This window comes from Chiloscyllium plagiosum, unplaced genomic scaffold (assembly GCF_037043375.1).
Source record: "Chiloscyllium plagiosum isolate Xiang-an unplaced genomic scaffold, Cpla_swu_hap1 HiC_scaffold_31, whole genome shotgun sequence".
Classification (NCBI taxonomy): domain Eukaryota; kingdom Metazoa; phylum Chordata; class Chondrichthyes; order Orectolobiformes; family Hemiscylliidae; genus Chiloscyllium; species Chiloscyllium plagiosum.
In genome coordinates, this window is record NW_028270169.1 from 35,529,874 (window position 1) to 35,555,674 (window position 25,801).

The 25,801-nt window shown below is 41.1% G+C and overlaps 1 protein-coding gene across 5 annotated transcripts in view; it reads left to right on the top strand.

The window, feature by feature from the left end:
- The window catches only part of galnt17 (polypeptide N-acetylgalactosaminyltransferase 17), a 416,264-nt gene that overhangs the window by 100,003 nt on the left and 290,460 nt on the right, over positions 1-25,801 (top strand). For 4 of the 5 annotated variants that reach the window (XM_087977415.1, XM_087977411.1, XM_087977412.1 and 1 more), the window contains exons 4-5: positions 3,400-3,566; positions 7,300-7,474. In XM_087977415.1, the coding sequence (XP_087833541.1) occupies positions 3,400-3,566; positions 7,300-7,474 (342 nt within the window). Of the gene's footprint in view, positions 1-3,399; positions 3,567-7,299; positions 7,475-13,164; positions 13,184-25,801 lie in introns of those variants that run through there. The other variant, XM_087977416.1, reaches the window with a different exon arrangement.

Sequence of the window (25,801 nt, forward strand, 5' to 3'; positions counted from 1 at the left end):
ATCAAGCAAAATCAATATGACATCATGAAAGGAAATCCTCACTGACAAAGTTATTACAATTATTTGAGGAGGTAACATTAAGGAGAGAGAAAGGGAACCAACAATATGATATATTAAGATTTTCAAAAAGCAAATGATAAAATAGCACACATTAGGCAACATAAGAAGATGAGAACCCACTGTGCAGGGGTAGTATATTAACACAGATAGAGGATTGGCTAACTAATAGAAGACAGAGTACTGGGACAAGGAGGGTATTTCAAGATGGCAACCTTACGGAATGTCACAGGAATCAGTGCTGTTGCAGATAATGTAAAGATTAGTGGGAGGTCAAGAAGTGAGTATGACACAAAGAGTGTGCAGAGGGATATATACAGGTCAAGTGAATGTGAAAAGTCTTGGTAGATGGAATATAATGTGGGAAAATGTCAGGTTGTGCACTTTGGTAGGAAGGATCGAGGAGCAGAACATTATTTAAGTACAGAAAGACAGCAGAAAACGGGGGAGTTTGGGATCAGAAGAAGAGGCACATCAGACTAAAAAAAGTTAACTATCTTTCATTGAAGATGCTGCCAGCCCTGCTGAGTTTCTCCAGCACATTTTTTTTTATTTCAGATTTGCAGCAGCTGCAGAACTTTGTGTTTCTAGGATCTGGGAGTCCTTATACATGAATCTGGAAAAGTTAGGGTACAAGTTCAATAAGTAATATGAAAGAGAAATGGAATGTTGGCCTTTGATTCAAAGGGAATGGAATATAAAAACAGGAATGTCTTGCACAGCACAAGTTATACCACACCTAGAATACTGTGAGTAGTTTTAGTCCCTGTGTATAAGTAAGGATGTACTGGCATTGAAGGCAATCCAGAGAAGGTTCACTGGACTGCTTCCTGGTTTTGAGGGACCTTCTTATGAAGAGCAGTTGAGAAAGTTGAGCCTGTAATCATTCTAGTTTAGATGAATGAGAGGCGACCTAATTGAAGCATATAAGATTCATAGGAAGCTTGTCATGGTAAATGCTATGAGACTGACAATCCAGGATTATGGAGAAAAAGCACGAAAATGGATTTCTACATTAGAGGATCATGTTTTTCCATGGCTGCAGGTTTCCTGTTTATTTTCTTGGTGAAATCTGTGATAAAAAGTTGGAATAAACTGGTGAAAAAGGATGTTCTTTTGAGAACAGTACTGTGACATTGTTGCAAATGTTGATACTGTTTTGTTAATTAAACATTTTATTTGTGTCTTTTTTTTCATTTAATATGAAGTGAGGTCTAAAACTAAACTGGGCTGAGAATGTATTGTCAATCAAAAGTATACAATTATGTTTTTGTGCTTTTGAGGGGGAATGGAGGAGACAGAGCAAGAGGGAATCAAACCCACGGTGCTGAATTTTTCTGGGTGGTCATAATCCTAAAATTGACCTTGATTCTGAAAGTGGCCTAGAGGATTGTCTGTCGTGATCTGTCTCGAGGCGGTTAACTGAGCAGCCAACTCCAGCACTCCAATCCAGTTACGGAGAATGAGTTGAAAGGGAAGCAGGAGGCTGAATTGGACAAGTTATAGTTGAGTGGCAGGTCCAAGGAGAGCTGAATGCTGCTGGCAAGGAGGGAGACTTTGAGGACACTTCCTTCTTCAGGTGAAATCAAATATTGTGTATCGCTGTGAGGGGTCTCAGGATGGAGATAGCCCCTCTGGAAGAATCCCTTGGACTTCTCTGTAGGATTGATAAACCTTGAGGTCCCTAATGTAGGCATCTAATGTAGCCTTAGAAGGCATGTCAATCTTTGAGCAAGAGGCTTCCTCCATGATATTAATTCTGTGAAGCAGACTTTGTTCTGACCCCAAACCTTCTGCGATGAGAAAGCTTCGGGAAATCATCCCGACGAACATGCCCTTTTCTTCTTGCCCTTTCACGGCCTCCAACCCCTTCTCCACGGAGCTGTAATTCAATACAGTCACTTTTGACACGCTCTAATATAGATGTTTGAATATTATTTAGAATTAAAAGTAGTGACAAATCACAAATGGCTCATTCATCCTCTGGTAGACTGCAGTTTTAAATTACAGCCTATCTTTGATGAATATTTTATCAGTCTAAATCTCATGTGGCCTCTTCTCAGCAAAAGGTTCTTTTTATTGAGTTGCCTATTTCCTGTGACTTTGGTCCAGTGGGAAATACAATTCGATTTTGCACTATTTTCAGAAATGTTTGATTAAAAAGGAAACACCAAGATTATGATCGAAATATACAACATATATGATATATTTATGTCTGCAGCACTAGCTTCATTCAGCTGTGAACCCAGCATTTCTGACACTTGAGCAATAATGGTTCTTCATCATTGACAAAACCTGTGAAGCTGGCACTAGAGCTGTTCTTCACTTGAATTCATGTTCAGAATTAAATTCAATTCCTGGCCTTAATGAAAACTTAAAATTTTCTGGAATATGCAGTCACAGATTACCATAAAAATCTTGAACCTTTAAGACAGCTGACATTTTCTGAATCTAAATAGCCTCCTTTTCTCTTTCCCTCAGTCTGTCCTCCACTGCTAATGGTATTAAACTTTGGAAATCATATGAGTGAGAAAATTGCTGTCTTTAGTCAGTGTTATCTCAAGAAGAAAGTGAGGGCTGCAGATGCTGGAGATCAGAGCTGAAAATGTGTTGCTGGAAAAGCGCAGCAGGTCAGGCAGCATCCAAGGAACAGGAGAATCGACGATTCGGGCATAAGCCCTTCTTCAGGAAGGGCTTATGCCCGAAACGTCGATTCTCCTGTTCCTTGGATGCTGCCTGACCTGCTGCGCTTTTCCAGCAACACATTTTCAGCTCAGTGTTATCTCAAATCAATAATCCAATGCATCTAACTATAGTAATTTAAAGTGATTTGCCAAAATCTTTTCATGTGAACTTTCTGCTTACCTGCAGTACAACACTGCTGGTTTCTGCACAGGGATGTGAATCTCAGAGAGTTATACAGGCAGTTCTCTTATAACGCCATAGTTCGCTTCCTGTGCAATCTTACTTTATAAGAAAATCATACAATACCAGCACCATTTAAACAAATAGGGCCGGAATGGTATTATAGCCAATTCAGGTAAGAAAAGTTCTTGGTCTACAAATATCGGTCTAAATTTGGCAATGGTGTTATAGCCAATTTGTGTTGTAGAAACACGTGCTATAGAAGAACTACCTGTAGTATCCTTCACCGCTTAAAGATTAGCAATATTACTGGGTGGGTAATGTTGTAAATTAAAAGTCATCAAGCTGGTTGTAGCACATGAAATATAGGTTTCTCTGCTTGTTGTATAACATTATATTTATAGACAACTTTATGTGACTGTGTAGCTGAAGTCAATAAAGGATCAACCATTCTAATTTCCATTTTCTCTTCCTTAGATGCAAAGAATTGAGCTACCCCAAGAACCTTCCACAGATTTCCCTCATTTTTATCTTTGTGAATGAAGCTTTGTCTGTTATCCTTCGCTCTGTGCACAGTGCAGTGAATCACACGCCAGCCCATCTACTCAAAGAGATTATCCTTGTAGATGACAACAGTGATGATGGTACAGTAAGCTTCAGAATATGTGTTAATAAAACTGCATGTACTATAGACCTCCCTGACTTTGTGCCTAAAGGTGTGTTTGAGCATTTGATCAACTTACTGTATGTTCCATACCTTCCCTTCCTGAGGGATTAGGGCATACCGGTTGTGGAATGCTTTCTCCAATCATCTGTCTCTGTCTTACTTTGTGACTAATTTATGCTGCACATTCACAAAACTTCAGTCCCTCCACCATCGATGCTCAGTAGCAGCAGTGTGCACCATCTACAAGATGTACTACAGAAATTCACCAAGACTCCTTCAGCTGTATCTTCTAAACCCACAACCTCAATCATCTAGAAGGACAGGAGCTACAAGAAATGGTGGTTAGCTCTGCTGCCTCACAGTGCCAGATTTGATTCCAGCCTTAGGTGACTGTCTGTGTGGAGTTTGCACATTCTCCAAGTGTCTGTGTGGGTTTCCTCCGGGTGCTTCGGTTTCCTCCCACACTCCAAAGATGTGCAGGTTAGGTGAACTGGCCAAGCTAAACTACCCATAGTGTTCAGGGATGTGTAGGTTAGGTGCAATAACCAGGGGTAAATATAGGATAATAGGGTAGGGGAATGGATCTGGGTGGGTTACTCTACGGAGTGTCGGTTATGGCCTGGTTGGGCCGCAGGGCCTGTTTCCACACTGTAGGGATTCTATGATTCTGTGAAGGAAAACCAACATCTATAAATTTTCCTCCAAGACACTCATCATCCTGACTTGGGAATATATTGTTGTTCCTTCAGTGTCGCTGGTCAGTATTCTTGGACTTCCTCCATAAAGGCAGTCACCAAACGGACAGCTCAACATCACATTCTTAAGGGATATTAAGGAGGTTAATAAATTCTGGTCCAACCAATGAAGCCCTCATCTGTTGAATGAATTAAAAATTCCAAAACCCAGTCAGTAGCTATCCCTGGTCCTGAATGCTGCCAATCTCCAGTCTTGTCTGATACCAATCCCCAATGCCAGATGGTGCCAATCCCCAGTCTCAGTTGGTGCTAATTGCCAGTTCTGGCCGGTGCCCATCTCAGGCTTTGTTTGGTGCCAACCTCCAATCTCAGTTGAAGCCAATCCCCCATCTCCACCAGTGCTCATCCCCAATCCTGGCCGGTGCCCATCCCCAGTCTCAATTGATGCCAATCCCCAATCTTGGCTCCTACCAATCCTCAATCCTGTCTTGTAGCAGTGCCAGTGATACATTCACTGCAGCCACTTAATTTCGAAGTTCCTCCTCCAATCATAGGCTGCAGGCTGGTTTTCTCCAATGTTTGTGGATTGTAAGCCCATCAGCAGCAAATACAAAGAAGGAACATGCTGTGATTGGAGGAGCATGAGAGAAACAGGAATGCTGATTGGAAGAATAGCTCTTCACATAATCTATCTCTAACACAGGGATGAGCCTGCTCTCATTGATCAACCTTTTGATTGATTATTCTTGGGAATTTTTGGAGCTCTCAGGTGAATCTGTGGATTTTGAACACTGGCAGGGCAGAGGTTAAATGAGAGCTGGGGGATTGTAAAGATAGGTATGGAAGGTTTGAGTTATAAAGAAAAGCTGGATAGGTTGGGACTTTTATCACTGGAGCTTAGGAGGTTGAAGGCAAGCTGATAGAAGTTTGTAAAATAACGAGGGGTACAGGTAGAGTTAATGGTAGTTGTCTTTTCCATAGGATGGGGTTTTCAAGACTAGGGAGCACATTTTTAAGGTGCGAGGAGAGAGGTTTAAAAAAGACATGAGTGCAAACACTTGACACACAGGTTGGTTTGCATGAGGAATGACCTTCCTGAGGAAGTGGTGGATGTGGGTACAATTACAACATTTAAAAGACTTTTGGATAAGTATGTGAATAGGAAAGGTTTGGAGGGATATGGACTAGGAACAAGCAGGTGGGACTAGTTCAATTTGGTCTTATCTTCAGCAATTTGGCCAGTCAGCTCGGAGTCAGGCCCCTGGCCTGAGGAGATTCTAAATCCCCGGTTAATATGTTTTTTTGCCTATTTTCCCCAGCATGTCATGTGTGTGCAGGTATAGGACGCAGTGAAAACATGAGTGCGTAAACCTTTATTTATATTCCACCACCAGGAAGAAAGGAAACACCTGAGTGGCCAGGCAGAGCTCTGCTCAACGAAGAGCAATGCCTAAGTGATTGAGAAAGTGCAGGGGAGGGGTCAAATCAAAATAGAATTGGAGGGGGAAATAAAACACTCCACACCCCGCGGTGTGCACTTCTCCCTGAAAATCTCGAGGGTGTTGGTGGACACCCTGTGCTCCTTCTCTAGGGAAACCCGGGCCCGGACATAACCGCGGAAGAGGGGCAGGCAATTGCCATAACAACCCCCTCCACGGCCCGCTGCCTGGACTTGTTTAAGGCCATTTTGGCCAGGCCCAGGAGCAGACCCATGAGGAGATCCTCTAACCTGCATTCGCGCTCTGCACCTTGCTGTTTATACATTTTTTCTTTGTTTTTCCTTTTTATTTCCCCCCCCCCCCACACTACCACCTAACAGCAGTTGTACTTATTTTTTCCCCAGCACCCATGTTGTGTGTGTGCAGGTGTGAGACACAGTGAAAGACACAAGGTGCATGAATCTTTATTCAACTTCCACCAGCAGGAAAAAAGGAAACACCCGAGTGGCCAGAGACAAGCAGTGCCCTTCACATCAAACGGCAATGCTGCGTGATCAAACAATGAAGGGGAGGGCAGGGATTAAATCAAAATAGAGTTGGAGGGGGAAATAATACACTCCACTCCCTGCGGTGCCCATCTCTCCCTGAACAGCTCAAGGATATTGGTAGACACGTGTGCTCCCTCTCCAGGGCTCTAACATAACTGCGGAAGAGGGCCAGGCAGTCGGCCTTAACGACCCCCTCCATGGCCCATTGCCTGGACCTGTTTATGGCCAGTTTAGCCAGGCCTAAGAGCAGACCCATGAGGAGATCCTCTGACCTGCCTCCCCACTCCGCACCTAACTGTTTGAATTGGTCAGCGAAGGCTTCCCTGATTGGCCCAGTTTAACAACCCCAGTCAAAAGCCTCATACTCAAGTGAGACCCCCCCCCCGGTTCACATCACTACAGGCTTTGTCTCTTTCACCATATTAACATTAAATTGGTGAGGTGGTAAGAATCATGGTTATGTCACTGGACTAGTCATTCAGAGACCTAGATCAATGTTTTGAGGATGAGGCTTCAAATCCTGCTGTGTTAGCTGGCAGAATGATCTCCAGGAAGATGCTATTAATTCTCCTAAATATTCATCTGGTTCACAATTGCCAACTTTACCTGTTTTGTTCTACATGTGACTCCAGACTCCAAACAGTAAAATGTTTGACTATTCACTGCCCACAGAAATGACTGCGTGCAAACCACTCAGTTCAAGGGCAGTTAGGAATGGACAACAAGTGTTGATCCTGCCAGTGATTTCCACATCCCAAGACAGATTTTAAAATTGCAGGTTATGCTCTGGGGAGGTTTGGGAGAGAAACTTCTCCCATAGTTCGAAAACTCAGAAATCTGCAGAATACTTACACAGTTATGAGTTAGGATTCGTGAAAATTCAGCTGCTGATATGGGTTTACAAATTGTGAAATCTGTGGATGACCAGTGTAACGTTCTGATGCAACAATGGTGTAACTGATAATGAGGAAATCCTGTTACATGTTCCTTTTCATTGACATGGGGTGTGTTTTCTGTGTTCGCTATAGAAGAACTAAAGGCCCCATTGGAAGAATATGTTCACAAACGCTACCCTGGTCTGGTGAAGGTAGTACGGAATGAAAAGCGTGAAGGCCTGATCCGAGCCCGAGTGCAGGGATGGAAAGCTGCTACAGCATTGATCACAGGATTCTTTGATGCTCATGTGGAGTTTAGTGCAGGATGGTAAGTAGCTATTCAAATAATATTGAGCACTGCACATTAAAAAATAAGCAGTATCACTCTTGACTTACATGGAATGGATTTATTCCTTTTAAAATCAATACCTTCCTTCTTCATAAAGGTGGAACAAGGGTTTTCCCTAGCTTTACCTGCTAAGTGCCACCTCATCATCAAAACTAGGGAGCTGTTTATTGATAGCAAAGGAAATTATGACCTGTCAGGATGCAGTATTATAGATGGTTATGAATCACATATGCTGATGTAAAGGGATAGAAATAATTGATTTAGAGCAACTTGGCATGAGTTGAGGCAAATTAATGCTACTTCAAATTGAACAGTTCGAAATGTTTAGCTCCAAGCGTGAAGCACAATCTCCGATAGTGCCTTCTACAAACCATTGTCTTCCCTAGTATTATGTCCACTTCTGTGTCTTGGGTCACTAAATAGAACATACTGGCATTGAAGTGAATCCTATAATGGACACTAAACTGAGATTATTGGACAGTTGGTCCTGGAAAAGTTTCATGCTGTGAGGAATGTTTGGGAAACAAGTGACAGCTTATAGGAGCTCATAGACACTATTACTTAAACACTTAAGATCTTTGAGAGTAATAAGTAAACTGGAGTCTAGAGTACTGTTCACAACTAGCACCAGCTCTACAAAAGGGATAGGAATCCACACACAAGTGAGAAAAGGTGAATATATAGTTAAAATCTAACCTCATGCCAGCTGTACCAAACATGGGAAATTGTGAAAACAGAACATTACAAACTTTAAAAGACTGTAAGTATGGATAGATATCAGAGTGGGGTATTAACACTGACTCTAAGGTCAGTTTAATGGATAGAAATGGTTGTCTATGGTGTAGTGTATTCTGTGCTTCAAAGGAATTTGGGACCAGTTGGTGATTCACTTATTTGTGCTGTGGGCTGAGATGATACCGGATCATGGTAAATAAAAGTTCCTGTGTGTAGATTGCAAATGCAAGCACAGAACGATTGGTTGAATAGCCTGTTTCCTTGTTCTGATTGGTGATGTTAAGTCATGAAGACTTGGAAAAGATTGCCATAGAAAATCATAGAGAAAGTCTCAGATTATCTGAAGTTGGCAAAAGATGTATTTTTCCATTCTATTTATCTCTCTGAGATCTGCAGTGATTTAGTTACTGCACCGTTCTTCAGCTGAGACTAGAAGCAAGAAAACATATAAAATTATTTTCCATTGAACTTTGGCTATTTTGACCCAGTGACTGAAGGTCCATAAAACGTAATCAATAATTACCTTCCTTGCCTTTGTACCTGACTGGTGATTTCTTACATAGTGTGGTAAAGTATGAGAAATGTAACATTTTCATGCATACATTTCATAAAACCCAACCGAAAAGTAAATGGAATATAAAACAAAGAGCTGCAGGTACTGGAAATTTAAAATAAAAGTGGAAATTCCTGGCAAAACTCAGCAGGTCTGGCAGCACCTGTGGAGAAAAAGCAGTGTCAACATTTCAGGTCCAGTGACCCTTCATCTAGATCTGACTCCTCTGACTGATTGAGTGCTATCTGGAGTTTAGAATTAGCTGAACAGCAGTCAATATTGATGTAGTACATTGACTTGGAAAACTAAATCTTATAATACAAAATCAAGTAAGCAAATCTCAACATTTAAGGAGCGCATTGATGAAGGAAACCACTCAAGGAGAAATGGATATTTTGTAGGATATATGCAACAAGTATAAAAGTATCAGGAAAAATGATTTGAGAAGCCTCAGTATGCAACCTCTTCTTGTGCAAAGCTTTCATAAAGATTTTCTGGGAGTAAGGTTGTACAAACCATTCAACAACTAGTGCAATGTACTTCCTTCAGAAAATGCCATTCCTGTGGGCAATCTTTTGGTCTATTATTTTGTTCCATATTGGGTTAATTCAAGTCATTGCTAATAAGAAGAGAAAGACTTGTATTTATAGATAGTTTCTGATCAGCATGTTTGGAGATATTTTTAAACACCTCGGGAGCAGGTGGGCCATGAACCCTGTGGTTGGATGGGCCACTCAAATGATGGATTTATGAAAAGAAAGGACAATAAATGAGGCATGCTGGGAAATTGAGGCAAGTCTTGGCAAAAAAAGTGACTGTGCTCAAAGATTCTGAATAAACATGCTGCAGAATTCAAACAGGATGTAGCTCCAGACAGACAGTATGGAATTGACCAAACAGTTGCAGACCATACAATACACTTGAATTTGAATGGAAAAGAATCAACCTGAATGATATCTCCAGAACAATTGGAGACATTGAATTGTTTACCAGTCACAAGGGTGCCTTAAACCCTTATGTGGAGAGGTCTACCTAACCTACATGCACATAATACCTCCAGGAATGGATACCCAAGGACCACTAGACCAAGGACGTGTCGGGGTGATCAAACCCTGATCGAACTGTTGGTGAACATTGAAGACTCTCCCAAAAGGGCACAAAGACTCCTAAGTGTAAGAATCACTGCAACACCATCCTCAGGGATGGTAACTCAAGACCAACCATCAAGAAGAGAGTAGAGTAGCTTTTTATTTGTCATTTCCACCAAATACAACTGATACAGTAAAAACGAGACAGCATTTCCCCAGGACCGAGGGTGCTACATAAACAGCTCAAACTACACAATCATACATGGCAGAAAGTGTATAAGAAGTGCAAATCATGCAAGTTACAGTGTAACAGAAGAATGATGAATAATAGACATTGTTCTAGCAACAATTCGAAGTTGGGCAAAGAATTTCAGACAGGAAAGAGTCTGGTCATACTGTGTTAAGGAGCCTGATGGCTTGGGAGGAAGAAATTGTTGCACAGTCTGGCTGTGAGAGATCGAACACACCGGTATCTTCTGCCAGATGGCAGGAGGGAGAAGAGTTTGAATGAGGGGTGTGTGGGGTCTTCCACAATGCTTTTAAGCCTTTCGGATGCAGTGTGTGGTATAAATGTCTGTAATGGAGAGAAGAGAGACCCTGATGATCTCCTTAGCTATCTGTTGTAGGGTGTTACAGTTTGAGATGGTGCAATTCCTGAACCAGGCAGTGATGCAGCAGCTCAGGGTACTCTCAATGAACGCCCTGTAGAATGTGGTGAGGATTGTGGGTGGGAAGTGGGCTTTCCTCAACCTGAGCAGAAAGTGCAGATGCTACTGGGTTTTCAAGGCTATGGAGCTGGTGTTGAGAGTCCAGGTGAGGTTTTCCACCAGGTGTACACCAAGAAATTTGGTGCTCCTCACGTTCTCCACGAGGGAGCCGTTGATTTCCAGCAGAGAGCGGTCCAGTCAACAACCCTCCTGAAGTCAACAACTATCTCTTTCATCTTATCCATGTTCAGAGACAGGTTGTTGGCTCTGCACCAGTCCATTAGTCGGTGCACCTCCTCTCTGTATGCTGACTTGTTGTTCATGCTGACTAGACCCACTACAGTTGTATCATCAGCGAACTTGATAATGTGATTTAACCCGTGCATCCCTGCACAGTCATGTGCCAGCATGGTGAACAGCAATGGACTGAGCACACAGCTCTGGGAGGCGCCCGTGCTCTGTGTGATGGTGTTGGAGATGCTGAAGACACACCTGGGGCCACCGGGAGAAGACCAGACGATCATCACCACTTGGATCAAGGCCAAGATCTAATGTATTGGCATATGATCATCCAGAGTTAAGTTAAAATGCAAGATATTTGATTAGATTTATCATATAAATTGTTAGTTTGTAGAGTATTTTATTATTATTCTATTAATTGTGTTAAATAAATATTATCGACTATTACTGTTAAGAGTCGACTCCCAGTTTCTTTGCTAGATATTAGAATTAAAACACGCTGTGTGGCAGGTGCAACAACCCAGGCTTCTGGCTCAGAGGGCGGGACACTACCACTGCACCAAAAAGCCCCAAAGACTAGCATTTCTATTGTGCTTTTCTTGCCTGTCAAATGACTCAAAGTACTTATCAGGCATTCTAGTATTTTTGAACTGCAGTTACTGTTGTAACCTAACAAATGGGTTGGAGAGTTTACACACAGTAAACTCACACAAGCAGCAATGTGTGAATGAGCAGAAAATCTGTTTTTATGTTGTTGGTTGAGGGTGTGGCCAGGAAACCAGAGATAACTTTTTAGTTCTTTCTCAGAAATGCACTGGAACTGGAAGTTAGCCTTGATTTTTGTGCTAACCTTGAAATGGATCTTAAGCAGGAAACTTTGTGATACAGAGGCAAGAGGGCCACCAAGGGACCCATGACTGGATTTCCAGGTAAAAACTTCTAATATTTTATCACCTATTGATATAAGGTTAGTTGTCTGCAGACACTGAAAATTATTATTTTATGTTTCTAAAAAGGCACACGCTGTGCTAGTTTGTTTGCAATCCAGTGACTTCTTGTGATAAATACAATCACTTCATAGATTTTCAGCCAAACCCCATTTGACGTTTTTCAATATCTGCAGTTCTTGTGAATTGATTGGTTTGCTAGACTGTTGAAGACATTGTGAGTAATTTTGTATCAAATTATTAAGTTTAGTCAATGAATCTGTTGTGTTTGGGAGCTTCTTGCTGTAGTGTCTCCAACTCTGATCATTTTCCAGCATAATTACTTCACATTAAATATAATAATTTTAATGCATCATAACAAAGTGAAACATGAGAGCAGCAGAAAACATGGAAAACTGACTATTGCACCAGCTAAAGACAGGATTGGATCTTGACTCTGTGTGAGAATGTAATGTGGATAAAAGTTAGACAATAATTCATTATTATATCACTTCCTAATTTTCACTTCCATCAGTTCCCTCGATCGGAAATTTTTCCCCTTAACACTCACTCTACAGGTGAGAATTGCAATGGATCAAAGGTATTTCTACCTGGAAGAGTGTTAATTATTTGGAACAAATCTGCCAGAGAAGGCAGCAAAAACAAACTAAACTACATTGGCACGAAGTTAAAAATCACACAACACCAGATTATAGTCCAACAGGTTTAATTGGAAGCAAGGTATTTTTCAATGTATAATTTCAGTTACATCAAACTGTAAACTTTTGCTATAACTTCTGTATCTTACAATTGTGTCCTCCACAACCACCTGATGAAGGAGCAGCGCTCCGAAAGCTAGAGTTTCCAATTAAACATGCTGGAATATAACCTGGTGTTATGTGATTTTTAACTTTGTACACCCCAGTCCAACACCGGCATCACCAAATCATGACTACATTGGCATGAATCAGAATGTACTTAGATCAAGTGTCTATTGTTTTTGTACCTAACATTTGAAAGACTAAACTCTTTTAATGTCACATTACTGCCCTCCCCATCTACACACGCACAAACACCACCTCAACTATCTGTTCTCTGAATGTCCTCCGTTGCTTCATTAATGCTTTACCCTGAAAGAACTTTTCCAATAGGTTGGTGCTCGATGTTTTCTTAAATCACTATTTGTTAGCTTTTCCTGAGTTGAGTATTTTTCAATATTTTCTGCTCCCTTCCCACAATTGCTGAAAACTAAATGATGTTTTGGTTACTGTTCACTAGACAATCATCTACTGCATCACAGTTCACTTGCTGTACCTTTGATCCGAACACTACTTCCTTTCTTGTTGGATTGGAAACCTATCGATCAAGAATGTTCTTCTGTGTGCGTAGCAAAAATTTATTTCTACTTTTCACACTTGTTGATTCCAGTCAACTATGAGGTAATTAATGTCAACAATACTTTTGATATGCAACTTTGAAATTTGCCAAGAAAACCCACTTATCTATCTCCTTCTCATGGTTTGCAGCTCCATTTAAAAAAGACTCCCAACAAAGCGATGACTCACACTCTGTTTGTTACCTCAAACCAAATTTTCCTAGAATCATTTAACGTATACATTCTATTTAGACATATTCATCCACAAGCAATGCTGCCACAGTCAATCATTTTTCTCCTCTGTCATTCCTGAATGTCGGCAAACAGGAATTGAGTGTAGAACAGTACAGCACTGGAACAGGCCGAGACTGTTTGTGCTGATTGTGATGCAATTTGAAACTAATCCAATCTGCCAACATATGGTCCTTATCCCTCCGTTCTCTGCCTGTTCATGTGTCTAATAAGAGCTGTTCACGGTCCTGTTTCAGCTTTGTTTCTGTTCATCATAATCCCTTGTGGCAACTCGGCTTGTAGCCCATCAATCTTATTAGTTACACTCCTAACATTAACTTAGATATAATTAGACTTACTTTGCCATTTTTGTTGTTTTCCTCAATCTGGTGCCTTCAGTCTTTGGAATATTCCTAATTTTTAATTTCTATAATATTTCTATTATTTATGTCTCTCTCTGTCCCTGATCACATGCCTCACCTATTCATTCTTTTCTTGTTCCTCTCTTCTGCAAAATTAATTTAAACCCTTGAAAGGTACAAGCTAATTGAGTTATGACATATGGTTTTGCACCTCCTCTACAAGTGGAGACGTCATTTCCAATCTATCATTCGTCCATTAATTTAAAATGCCTCTTTCAGTTTACCTTCACATTTTAGTCTTTTAATAAATAGATTCTTTCAAGACTGTTTAATGTTTGTGGAATATCTTTGCATCTTCTCCAATTAATCAATATCCTGTTCATAACACATAGGTGAGAAATGTGTACATTGCTCTGTTTCCAAACAAAGCACAATATAAATCTCAGATTGGGATTGGTTAGTTTAGTTAGCTGGATAGCTGGTTGTGATGCAGAATGACACGAACAGCAGGGGTTCAATTCCCACACTGGCTGAGGTCACTATGTAGACCATTCTTTTCAACTCTGACTCACACCTGAGGCATGATAACCCTCAAGTCGTCTCTCTCTGATGGATAGAAAGAGAAACAAACTCTATGCAGGAAGGAAATGTTTAACTGGATACTTGGAAAAAAGACGGTGAAGATGACTCATTCTGTATAGTTGGGAACTTTGAGAAACCAGGAGCAATTGGATTTCTCTATACTGTTAGAACTCAGGGGCAAGTTATAGAAGTTACTACTGAGCTACATGTTTGAGTCAGGGCTCTAGAATGGTGCTGGGAGCTGTGGAAGCTCAGAAGAGGCAGAGTGCCACTGATAGTTCAGTTCAATGGAGAGTATGAGTTGAAAGTCCACCAGCTGCAATTGCTTGATGCAACTAAACTAGATTAAAGATTAGGAAAAAGATGAAGGGACAGTTTTATCTGCATAAAGCTAGCTTTTTTGAAAAAAAGTTGAGTTGTCCCAGTGATGAAATGCTGGCACCAAGTTTGCATGAATCCAGGGGAACATGATCCAATGAAATGAAGGTCAACAGATCAATAGCTATAAAGGTAGTTTCACAATAGAGTAGCTTTTGCGGGAATTCCAACATTTCAAAACAGAAGCAGAAAGAAACTTTGGTAAAACTTAATGCAATTTAATGAAACATAGTGTCATGAAAGCCTGTTGCTGAAAAACAGTTTTCAAGGAAGATGACAATGGAGTAGGACATGTTCTGAATCTGAGATTTGTCTGCTGTCTGTCTTTTCTTTTTTTCTCTCTATTTTCTTGTTTTCTTTCTCTTTTGGTTTATTTACCTCTTGTTAAAGAGCTTGGGAGCTTGTGGCATTGGCATTGGTGGCAGCAGGTAGGCCCAGCGTGGACTCGTGATGTCAGAGTGGGTTTGGGTGCATCAGAGAGGCAGGCCTAGCATTAACTCATGTCTGCTGTGGCAGAGGCGAGTTTATGTTCCTGACTGTGTCCCTCTCCAGCACAGATTCATGGAGGCAGCAGCGGAGGTGAGTTTGGACCCAATACAAGACTCTGTGGAATTGGCAGCAGCTGCATGGACATGGTGGGCCTAGGGCGGATACATGGCAGCAGCAGAGTCGAGTTTGAGATGGTGTAATGCCTGGTGTCAGTGACATCTGCATTGGTGAGGCTCCAGGGAAGACCTGTGGTGGTGAGGGCATTGGTGGAGATGTGATGGCACTGAAGGGTGGGGACTTTCCTTCCATAGCATCAGTGTGTCAAAGTGGACCCGTGCCTGGCCATCAGGTCTATCGGCCATGACAATCGACAATAGGCAATAGGTGCAGGGGTAGGCCATTCGGCCCTTAAAGCCAGCACCACGATTCTTTATGATCATGGCTGATCATCCACAATCAGTATCCTGTTCCTGCCTTATCCCCATAACCCTTGACAGAGCAATTAACAAGAAGGACTGTAAAAGTTGAATACTTTTTCTTTTTGTTTTGGTTTATCTTTATGTGTTTTAAGATGGTGTTGGCGAAACTATACAACAACTTTCACTAGATTTTGTAACAAAATACATGTAACAATAAACAAATAAATAAATATAAACTTGACTATGTTTGCTAATTGATGAACTCTGTGTGATGTTTGACCAGAATGTCTATGACCAATATTTACTTCAAGTTAATTCTTGACATTAGAAATTCCATTGTTTCTATCTTTGCACAGTCCAAACCAATTTTATGCAAAAAAATGTTGCAATGTTTGTTTGAGCAAGAATTATTTGCAATAAACTACTTATTATTGGTTGATGAAAGAAATCTGGCTGAGTTGTGTTTGATACTAAACCGAATACAATGTAAAGCTTATGTAATTGGTCATACCGTCCCTCTTCAGATAATTTGCTTTGCTCAATGTGCTATCAAAAAAAAGGCTGAAAGCATGGGAACAGCAAAAGGAATAAGCACTGACAACATAGTTACAGTGCTGAAAAGCCTAGTGCTGCAGACCTGGTGTAATATTAATCTAAGTGTTCCAATACTGCTACAGATAGGCTTCTGTCTATCAATGTGGAAAATGTCGCGGGTGTCCTGTTTATTAAAAGCCTGCAAATTCCAATCTGGCCAAGTGTTCCCAATCAGTTTAGTTTCAGTCATTTAGCATAGAAGGGGTCATTGACAGTGTAATCAAATTGATGTACTCAATAATGACCTCCTTATTTAGGTTTCCACCAGGACCATTTGGTTCTCAGGTTTATTGTCCCATTTACTCAAAGATGATCCGAACTCAGAAATTCCAGACACCAAGGCAGATTTGGCTCAGTATAACATTAAAGAATCCAGGAAAACTGAAGTTAAACAAAGTAAGTAAGTTAAACAAAGGCAGGTAGTTGTAGTTGTTGGATGTTAATCATCTCACACTGGTCATCATGGCAGGAGTTCCTCAGTATATATCCTAATTTCAGCCATCATCAGCTGCTTCATCCAACATAAGAACAGAATTGCTAATAATCGTGCACTGTCCAGTTTCATTGAAAGCGTAATGAAATAGTCTGTGCCAGTTAACACCAATGTCCAATATCCAGGCTTGGCTGAGAAATGATAAATAACATTCATGTTGGACAAATGTGAGTATCGTTCAAGAAGATCAACAGAGCCCAAGGCAAAGTAGTCCTCTTGATTGGCACCCCATCCATCAATTTAAACTTTTACTCAGTCTCCAGTGGATTAATGTAGCTGACGTTATTTTAATAAGATGCACTGCAGCAACTTTCAAACACTTGATCTGTACTGGAGTGGCAGGGTCGGAAGGTACATGGGAACATTATTGCCTGCAAGTTCCCCTCCAAGACACACAAATCCTGAATTGAAAATACATCTCTGTTCTTTCATTATTGCTTGATTATATATAGGAAACTCTTAGTAGGAGCTTTCATATTCTCCCCATTTGGAGTTTGCACATTTTCCTCATGTCTGCCTGAGTTTTCTCAGTTTACTTCAGTTTCCTCCCACAGTCTAAAGATGTGTAGGTTAGGTGGATTGGCCATGGAGTCCACCTGGTTACAGGGATAGGATGGGGGCTGGGCCTGGGTAGGATACTGTTTGGAGAGTCGGATTGGCCAATGGATGGGCCAATTCTATTGATTCTATGATTCCATAGCAACATTGTGTACCTTTACCACATAGTCTACAGCAAATTGGTAGCACACTATCCTATACGCAAAAGCACTTAGGAATGACAAAAAATATTAGCCGGACCAGTGACATCTACATCCATTAAATGAATCAATAATTTTAACAAAACTGAAGCCTTTGCCCATCACTTTGCAGGCAGCAGACAGCATGATAACATCTTGACTGCACATCACTAATAATACCCATGGAAAATTATTTTCTGGAATCTGAAACATTTTTGTTTTTGAAGCCATATCTGGCATTGCTTTGCATTTTAAATTCCAAATGCACATGATATTCAAATACTTTATGCTATGAAGCAGCAAGATGGAAAAAATAAATAATGTTGATAGTTCATAAAAATGTCAGGAAAACATTTAGATTTGAACATTTTTTAAATCCTTATTGCATTACTGGTTTTAATGACTGAAAGATTAATGAATGCTGAATCAAAAGAAAAATTCTAAGAGCACCAGAGACATTTGGATCATTGTGCCTTTTAGAAATACAACTTATTGTATATTGTCTTCAGATCATTCCGTTGCACTTTTGAGCTGGTAGTGTGACTGAAGTTGTCCTTTGAAATTTTACAGGGGCTTGAGATTGCCAACTGCACCCTTCACCAATTGGCTAGGAGAAAGCACCCACACCCACCAACCTCACTGCCCCATGGCTGAACACTTCAACTCACTCTCCCACTCCGTCAAGGACATGCAGGCCCAGGGCCTCCTCCACCACCAAACCTTTACCACCCGAGGCCTGGAGGAAGAATGCTCATATTCTGCCTTGGGACCCTGCAACCACATGGGATGAAAGTGGATTTCAACAGCTTCCTCCTTTCCCCTCCCCCGACATTATCCCAGTCCCAAGTCTCCAACTCAGCACCGCCCTCCGGACCTGTCCATCACCCCCCCCCCCCCCCCCCCACAACCTATCACCTTCTCCCTCACCTTAACCCACCTATTACTTTCTCAGCCACCTACCCCCAACCCCACCCCTCTCCCTTTTATCTCTCGGCCCCGAACCATAAGCCTCATTCCTGATGAAGGGCTTATGCCCGAAATGTCGATTCTCCTGCTCCTCGGATGCTGCCTGACCTGCTGTGCTTTTCCAGCGGCACACTCTCGACCCTTCACCAATTGGTGTTTAAAGGGGCAGAATGGCTCTTCTCACTTCTCTGCATGTATGTAGTCACTGGAGAATGGGTGGGTCAGATTATTGACGCCCAGTTTGGGCTCCTCATTACAGTTTTGGTTCAAACATGGACAAATGCGTATAATTCTAGACAGGTGCTGAGAGTGACAGTCTTTGATATCCAGACTGAGTATGGCATCAAGGTGGCCTAGCAAAACTGGAAACAATGGGTATTGAGGGCAAACTCTCTGCTGGTTAGAGTCAAACCTGGCATTTCGGAAAATGGTTGTGGTTATTGGAGGTCAGTCATTTCTGCTCCAGGACATCTCTGCAGGAGCTCCTCAGGACAACCATCTTCACCTGCTTCATCAATGACCTTCCCTCCGTGATAAGGTCAGAAGTGGGGATGTTCACCAATGATTGTATAATGTTCAGTAGCTTTCTTGACTCCTCAGACACTGAAACAGTTTATGTTCAAATGTACCAAGATTGGATCAATATCCAAACTTGGCCTGACAAGTGGCAAGTAACATTCACACCACACAAATGCCAGGCAATGACCATCTCTAATAAGAGACAATCTAACCAATGCTACTTGACATTCAGTGGTGTTGCCATCACTGAATCCCTTACCATCACTGAATCCTCTACCATCACTGAATACCCCATTATTAACATCCTGGAGATTACCATTGACCAGAAACTCAGTCGGACTTGCCACATGAACACACTGGCTAGAGAAGCAAGTCAAAGGCCAGGAACACCGTAGCAAGTAACTCACCCTCTGAAGAGCCAAAGGTGAGGTGTTTTGAAGGAGTGAGCAGGTAGCATGGAGAACATACAGGATTAGTGGTGTGGGAGTGTAGGGGTTAACAAGAGCAAGCGAGGAAATATGTTTTATTAATAGAAGGAGAGTCAGAGCATGAACTTTGGTTAGAGATGGAATAGATGGAGAGAATGTGAGGTATGACACTTACTCTTACAGAGCAAAGCAAGTTATTGACCTTCTTTCTGTATTGTAGACTACTTCTCCATAGCCACAAGGTGGCATTGACCCGAGTCATGACCTCCGAGCAGGCTGGCATCATTTGATGATGCCACCTCCTCCGACAGTCCTCCAGAAAGAGGGCTCCTCTTCTTTGCACCACCCATTGACGAGGACTGCCACATCAGAGAATCTGCTGCCAACTTCCTTTCTCAGTCACCTCACTGCAAATTTTCCTTCACTGTGCAATGCAGTTTCTGAATGCCAGTGGACATTCAGTGTCCTTTTAAAGATGGAATACGCATTGGGGATGCTGGTCTTTGGGCAGATATCACTGAATATTGGCTTGTTGTGGGAATGGCACATGGTTTAATGGGTTGGGAATTGGATGTGATGGACACCAAAGGGAGGGGTTGCAAAGTACCACAGTTAGTTTGCAGAGACACAGTGAGCAAACCCCCTGGGCCTCATGGCGAGACTCCCAGAAATTTTACCCAACTCTGACTTAGCCAATAATAAAAAGTTCATTCCTATGTGTCTTGATAACACCATGTTAAATGCAACAGTAAACTCAATGACTGACGTGATTCCGTTCTGATGAAGGACTGAAGGATTAAAAGTTTGAGGAAGTAAATGAAAAATTGCATACCATGTTCTGAGCTGAAAATGTGCTGCTGGAAAAGTGCAGCAGGTCAGGCAGCATCCAAGGAACAGGAGAATCGACGTTTCGGGCATAAGCCCTTCTTCAGTTCCTTGGAAACTGCCTGACCTGCTGTGCTTTTCCAGCAACACATTTTCAGCTCTGATCTCCAGCATCTGCAGTCCTCACTTTCTCCTCGAAGATTTTTACCATGTTCTGAGGCCAGGCTTCTTTTGTACTCATTGATTAATCAGTGGTTGTTCTATTTTTAGTGCATCTCCCTGAGGAGATCATAGAATGGAGATCGTGTAGCCCTCTTCCTGTGAGGCTTTTTATATTTTACCCTTTATGTTTTTTTTACTTTCTGTACAATAGAAAAAGGTTTAAACCTAAATGACTAGAAGGATAATAAAGGATGTCCATGCATCAGCAATTAGCCCCCTTTTGGTATAGTTAAATGACTAGCCAGTCTAGTAAATGTGAGCTTCTCTCAAACAAGCAACTGAGAATGGGAGAAGAGATCAAATTTACAGAGTTTGAAAATGGAAGACTGGACAAGACTATTGGGATTATCTGGTGATAACAAAAGCACAGATGATGGTTTCAGCAATAGTTGAACAGCAATTGTGACAGAGATGGACAGGGTCACCGAGGTGGAAGTAGATGGACTCAGTGGTAGAGAGTGTAAGAAGTTAAAAGCTGAGACTCCTGTCTCGGTCCGATGTTGTGATTGCAAACAGCTTTGTTCGGTCTCAGACTGTGGCCAGTTATGAAATTCTTTGTTAGGGAATGGATTTCATGGTGGGTTCCAAAAATGATATCTTCTTTATTCCTAATATTTAAGTTGTGTAAATTTCTGCTCATGCAAAAGTGGATGTTGGATAAACAGTGTGACAAATTAGAGAGAATGATGGGTGTAAGGGAGGGGATACTGAGGTGGACCTAGATGTTATCACCACATGTTTTTCAGTTAAGATAATAAAAAGGCTCCTAGTTGCTTTTTAAAAATGAACATTAAAGATCCCATAGCGTTATTTTGAAGAAGAACTGGGGATTTATGGAACCAGGTCAAATATATGAAGCATAGGAAGCAGGAGGAGGCTATTTATTCCCATGAACCTTTTCTATCATTGGTCAAGAGGATGGATGATCTGTGACCTAACTCCATTAACCTGTTTCTGTTCCATATCCATGAATAGCCCTTGTTTCGAAAATTTCATGAATTTCAGATTTAACATTTGTAGTTGATTTAGAATCAATTTTCTCATGCATAAACAATTTTCAATCTTCTATTAAACTTTGCATGTAAAAGTGTTTTCTAATTACATTCACAAAGGTGTAGTTAAAATGTTTAGATTATCACCCCTGAGTTCAGACCCCTCCATCAGTGAAAATAGTTTCTCACTATCTACTCTATTTGTTCCCTTTGATGTCTTGAAGGTTCAATCAAAATTGAGCCTTTACCTCCTAAATTCCAGGAAATAAAATGCTCTTCTTGCAACTTAACTCTTGGAGTTCAGGGTAAATAATATCATACGCCCTCCAAGGTGAATATATTCATCCTAATCCCTAGAACTGTTTGCAATAGGTGTAACTGTTGAGAACTTCAAGTTCAAGTCCTTTCACTATGTGGAATCTGATTTCATGTATTTGAACCATACTGCTGATGATAACATCAGGTAAGAAATAGAAAGGGAGATAAAGATAATGTTTGGGAGAATCCACAGGTACCCAAACTCAAAAACTAAGTCCAGGCAGACAGAGAAAAATATATAATGCCTGAGAACATCCTTCACATTGATAAACACTAACATTTAAAAAAATCCTACTTGGAAAAGATGTCAACAAAAGCATTGATGCTCATGGATGGAATTTAGTGTCAGTGATGTTCACCCCATTTGTAAGAGAACCAATCAGAAAGACATTTATCAATCAACCAGTTCAGAGATGGTATTACACACCTCTGGAACAGGTGAGACTCTAATTCAGAGGTCAGGTCACTATAACAGCACTATAAGAGCACACAAACTAGTAGGAAACCAGTGTCAGCTCTACAATGCAGCACCCGATGACATTTAAATATAATCAGACATTATAATGGGGAATATTGACCCTTCCACAGAATGATGTTTGCAGCAGAGTGGAAATCCCACCCCTCAAAAGCCACCAGCTGAAAGCAGGGGCTGTAGCCGGTTTTACGTAAGGCCTTGACTGGGGAATACTGTGATGTAGGCAAAAGAGTGTGGGTGCTTAGGGAGTTACTATTAAGGTGGTGAGAGAAATCAGATGTATGGCAGACGCAGCTTCCTTTGGGGATATCCCCTTCCAAATGCCAGTTCCATTGTTTGACCTGCCTGTGGAAGAGTCACCTTTTTGAGGGTCTACTAGCAAATCCAAAACGTTTACTGGAAGACCATCAGGAAACATGTGAATCATGCAGCAGTTTGTGAGAATCTCTGAGCCACTACAAAATCCCACTGGGTGCAGGGGTAATGTCCTTCAAGTAGCTTATTGATGGCCATAAGGGTGGCATGGTGTCTCAGTGGTTAGCACTGTTGCCTCACAGCGCCAGAGACCTGGGTTCGATTCCCACCTTGGGTGACTGTGTGGAGTTTGCACATTCACCCCCATGTCTGCGTGGGTTTCCTCTGGGTGCTCTGGTTTCCTCCTACAATTCAAAAATGTGCAGGTTAGGTGAATTGGCCATGCTAAATTGCCCATAGCGTCATGTGCATTAGTCAGAGGGAAATGGGTCTTGGTGGGTTGCTCTTCGGAGGGTCAGTGTGGATTTGTTGGGCTGAAGGGCCTGTTTCCACACTGTAGAGAATCTAATCTAATCATAATTAGCCAGTGGCTAGGTTCGCAGCACTGATGTATTCCTACTCCTATCTAATGGGGATCAGTTTTCTCATCAGGTTTGTAGGTGGCCTGCTTCATTTGGCCTCCCCCATGCTTTTGTATACCTGTTTGCTACTTAGCTTACACTGAGGCACTGCATTAAATCCTGCTGCTCATGAGTGCATACAGAAGGATATTTGATTCCTCTAGAAATGTGTGCCACCCTTTCATTAAAGAAATAATAGTATTGAATTGGCTAAATTCTGGTGTTTACAGCTCAGTTTGAAATTATTAGATGCCCGTATTGAGTGGCAAATTCAATTTCCTAGCCATACTTAATGAAATATCACAAACCTTCATTTAAATTTTCAGACGTATAGAAGGTGCGAGGAGAACAAACATGTCTCAGAATTCTTGAACATCAAGACAAAAGGAAATGTGCTATCTCTTTATCTTAGCAAAGATTACTTGTCAATCATATCTTCAGCACAATAAGCCCCTGGTACACATACTTCTGCAAATTATATGATTTATATGAAGACACTTGTACCTTGATTTAAAAGAAAACATTTTCATAGATTGATACATCCTTGTTGGTTAATGGCTTCTACTAAGAGCAATCAGGGAGAATGGTTTTCAGAACCCTCAACAAAATTGATCAATTTTGCTTTTCAGTTGACAGCGTAATGTGCTAAACATGGCATGCTAATTGACGCCTTTCAAGGTACACATTGGTGAACGTCTTACAAGGCTTTTTATTCCTGAGCATTTCAATTTCTTCCCACCTCATAAATATAAATTCTATCTGACTCCTCAAGAAGACTTAACAGGCATTGGTGTTGATGCAGTGTATTTGAGCCTTACAATAATATCAGTCATCCATGGTGCTTGCTAGCATTATTTTATTCCTCTCCCTGACAGTAAAGCTAATTATATGAATTAGCACTTACTGATAGTCCCCTTAAATCACTCCAGTCTGGAAGGTTACAATGACCATTTTTCTCCTTCTGACAAACATCATCTGTTACTTGTCTCACTAGAGCATCTGAAAATTTGTTGTAAAAGCTTTAGATTATTCTTGTCTTGCCAAAATCAGTTGTTTCAACAAAAGAAGCTGTCAGATTCATATGATATTTATCCCGAAAGCACACTGACGTTAAATGTTCGTTGGGACTTAATTCCAGTATTTCTCCAAGGAATAACCGTAGCAGTGCCTTCTGACACCCATCATCCTTGCATCCTTTCCATCAACTCACCACTTCTGCCACTTGCCTAGCTTAGATTTCATTGGTACAACTTAAAACGATCAAGAGGCTGCTGTAGCCCCATTCACTTGACATTCCGGTCTCCAAAGCTATGCCTGGTCTTGACAGAGTCTAGGTTAGTGACAGCTCCTAGCATAGGGATTCCTCTGACTCCCCATAACCTGGATGGTGCACAAATGGCCCTGCTCTTTCAAGGTATATCAGAAGTTACCAGATTTGGGATGGATTGATGCAACTATCTCCACCATGTTCTGCAAAGTTCTTCTAGGCTTCTGCTGGATCTGTGGCCCAGAAGCGGCAAAATCTTTGTGGATTTTTATGCCCAATTTATCAAATGAGATTTAAAAATGTAGCATTTCGCAGACTCTTTCCTCAACTTACAGCACATTGTTATATTAAACATGACTAAAAACAGTTAGAATACTCCGTAAAATAAATGCATTAAAATAAAAAATGGATATAGCTTACCTGGCTCCTGAAATACTTCATTAATAGCACTTAAATTTCTCCACACATTTTAATTCACAGAAACCACATTACCTTTGGGAGAATGAAAAATGTGATTTATAGATTTTGTCATTCAGATACATTTGACAAGCTGTTGTGATATCAGGTTATTTAATTTGGTGTATCACCATAAAGCTCCCATCAGCTCATTAGTTTTCTTTGACCTTTTGCAAAATGTTTGGTACAGACTGGTGAAATGTGCTCTTCAGAAAAGCTCTTACTTACAATTCAAGATTCAAAGTCAGGAGCCCAATGCTTTGACAACTATTGATGATTAACTCGGACTGAAGGAGAAGCTGGGGGAAGCTTCAGTGTAACAGTCAACCAGGTGAACAGCTGTAAGCTTCTTTAGACCATGGAACATAACTATTAACTACAGAAGAATATGCTTAACAGCCATTTCTGTTCCTGACGAAGAACAGGAAAACAATGAACCTTGTTATTGAAAAGGTGAAAGGTTTACTGAGATTGGTACGATGGTGGAATAATCCAATCAGCCATGATCTCATTGAATGGGGAATGGGCTAAAGAAGCCAAATAGCCTACCCTTGCTTTTAATTTGCATGTTTGTTATTCTGTGGAATCTCCAGTTGTAATGTGTTCTGTTTATTGTCAAAATGATCATGGAAGAAATCTTGATTTTAACTTCAAGACTTTAAGAATCTGGGGATGGAGGCTACAGCATGATATAGAATGATATCAATAGCACACATGGAGGCCCTACACCAGCTGCAGTGGTTCATATAGTCCTGCCTATTGCCCCCTACCTCACGTTCATAGAGAGCTGCCCCTCAAGCTGCCCATAATTATCGGCCAGTCTCAAATGTTTGGAAATTTCTCTGGCCATTTGTGGACAATGGCTTATTGCACAGTACCCAAGATGAGAATCTATGAACATCAGGAATGAAAGGGAAAGAATGAAATAAATTGAAATTTGGAGAAATGTGGATGGGCCAGGAGCAGGTAAGTGGGACTTGTTTAGTTTGGGATTATTTTTGACATGGACTGGTTGGACTGAAGGGTCTGTTTCCATACTGTTTGATTCTTTGAC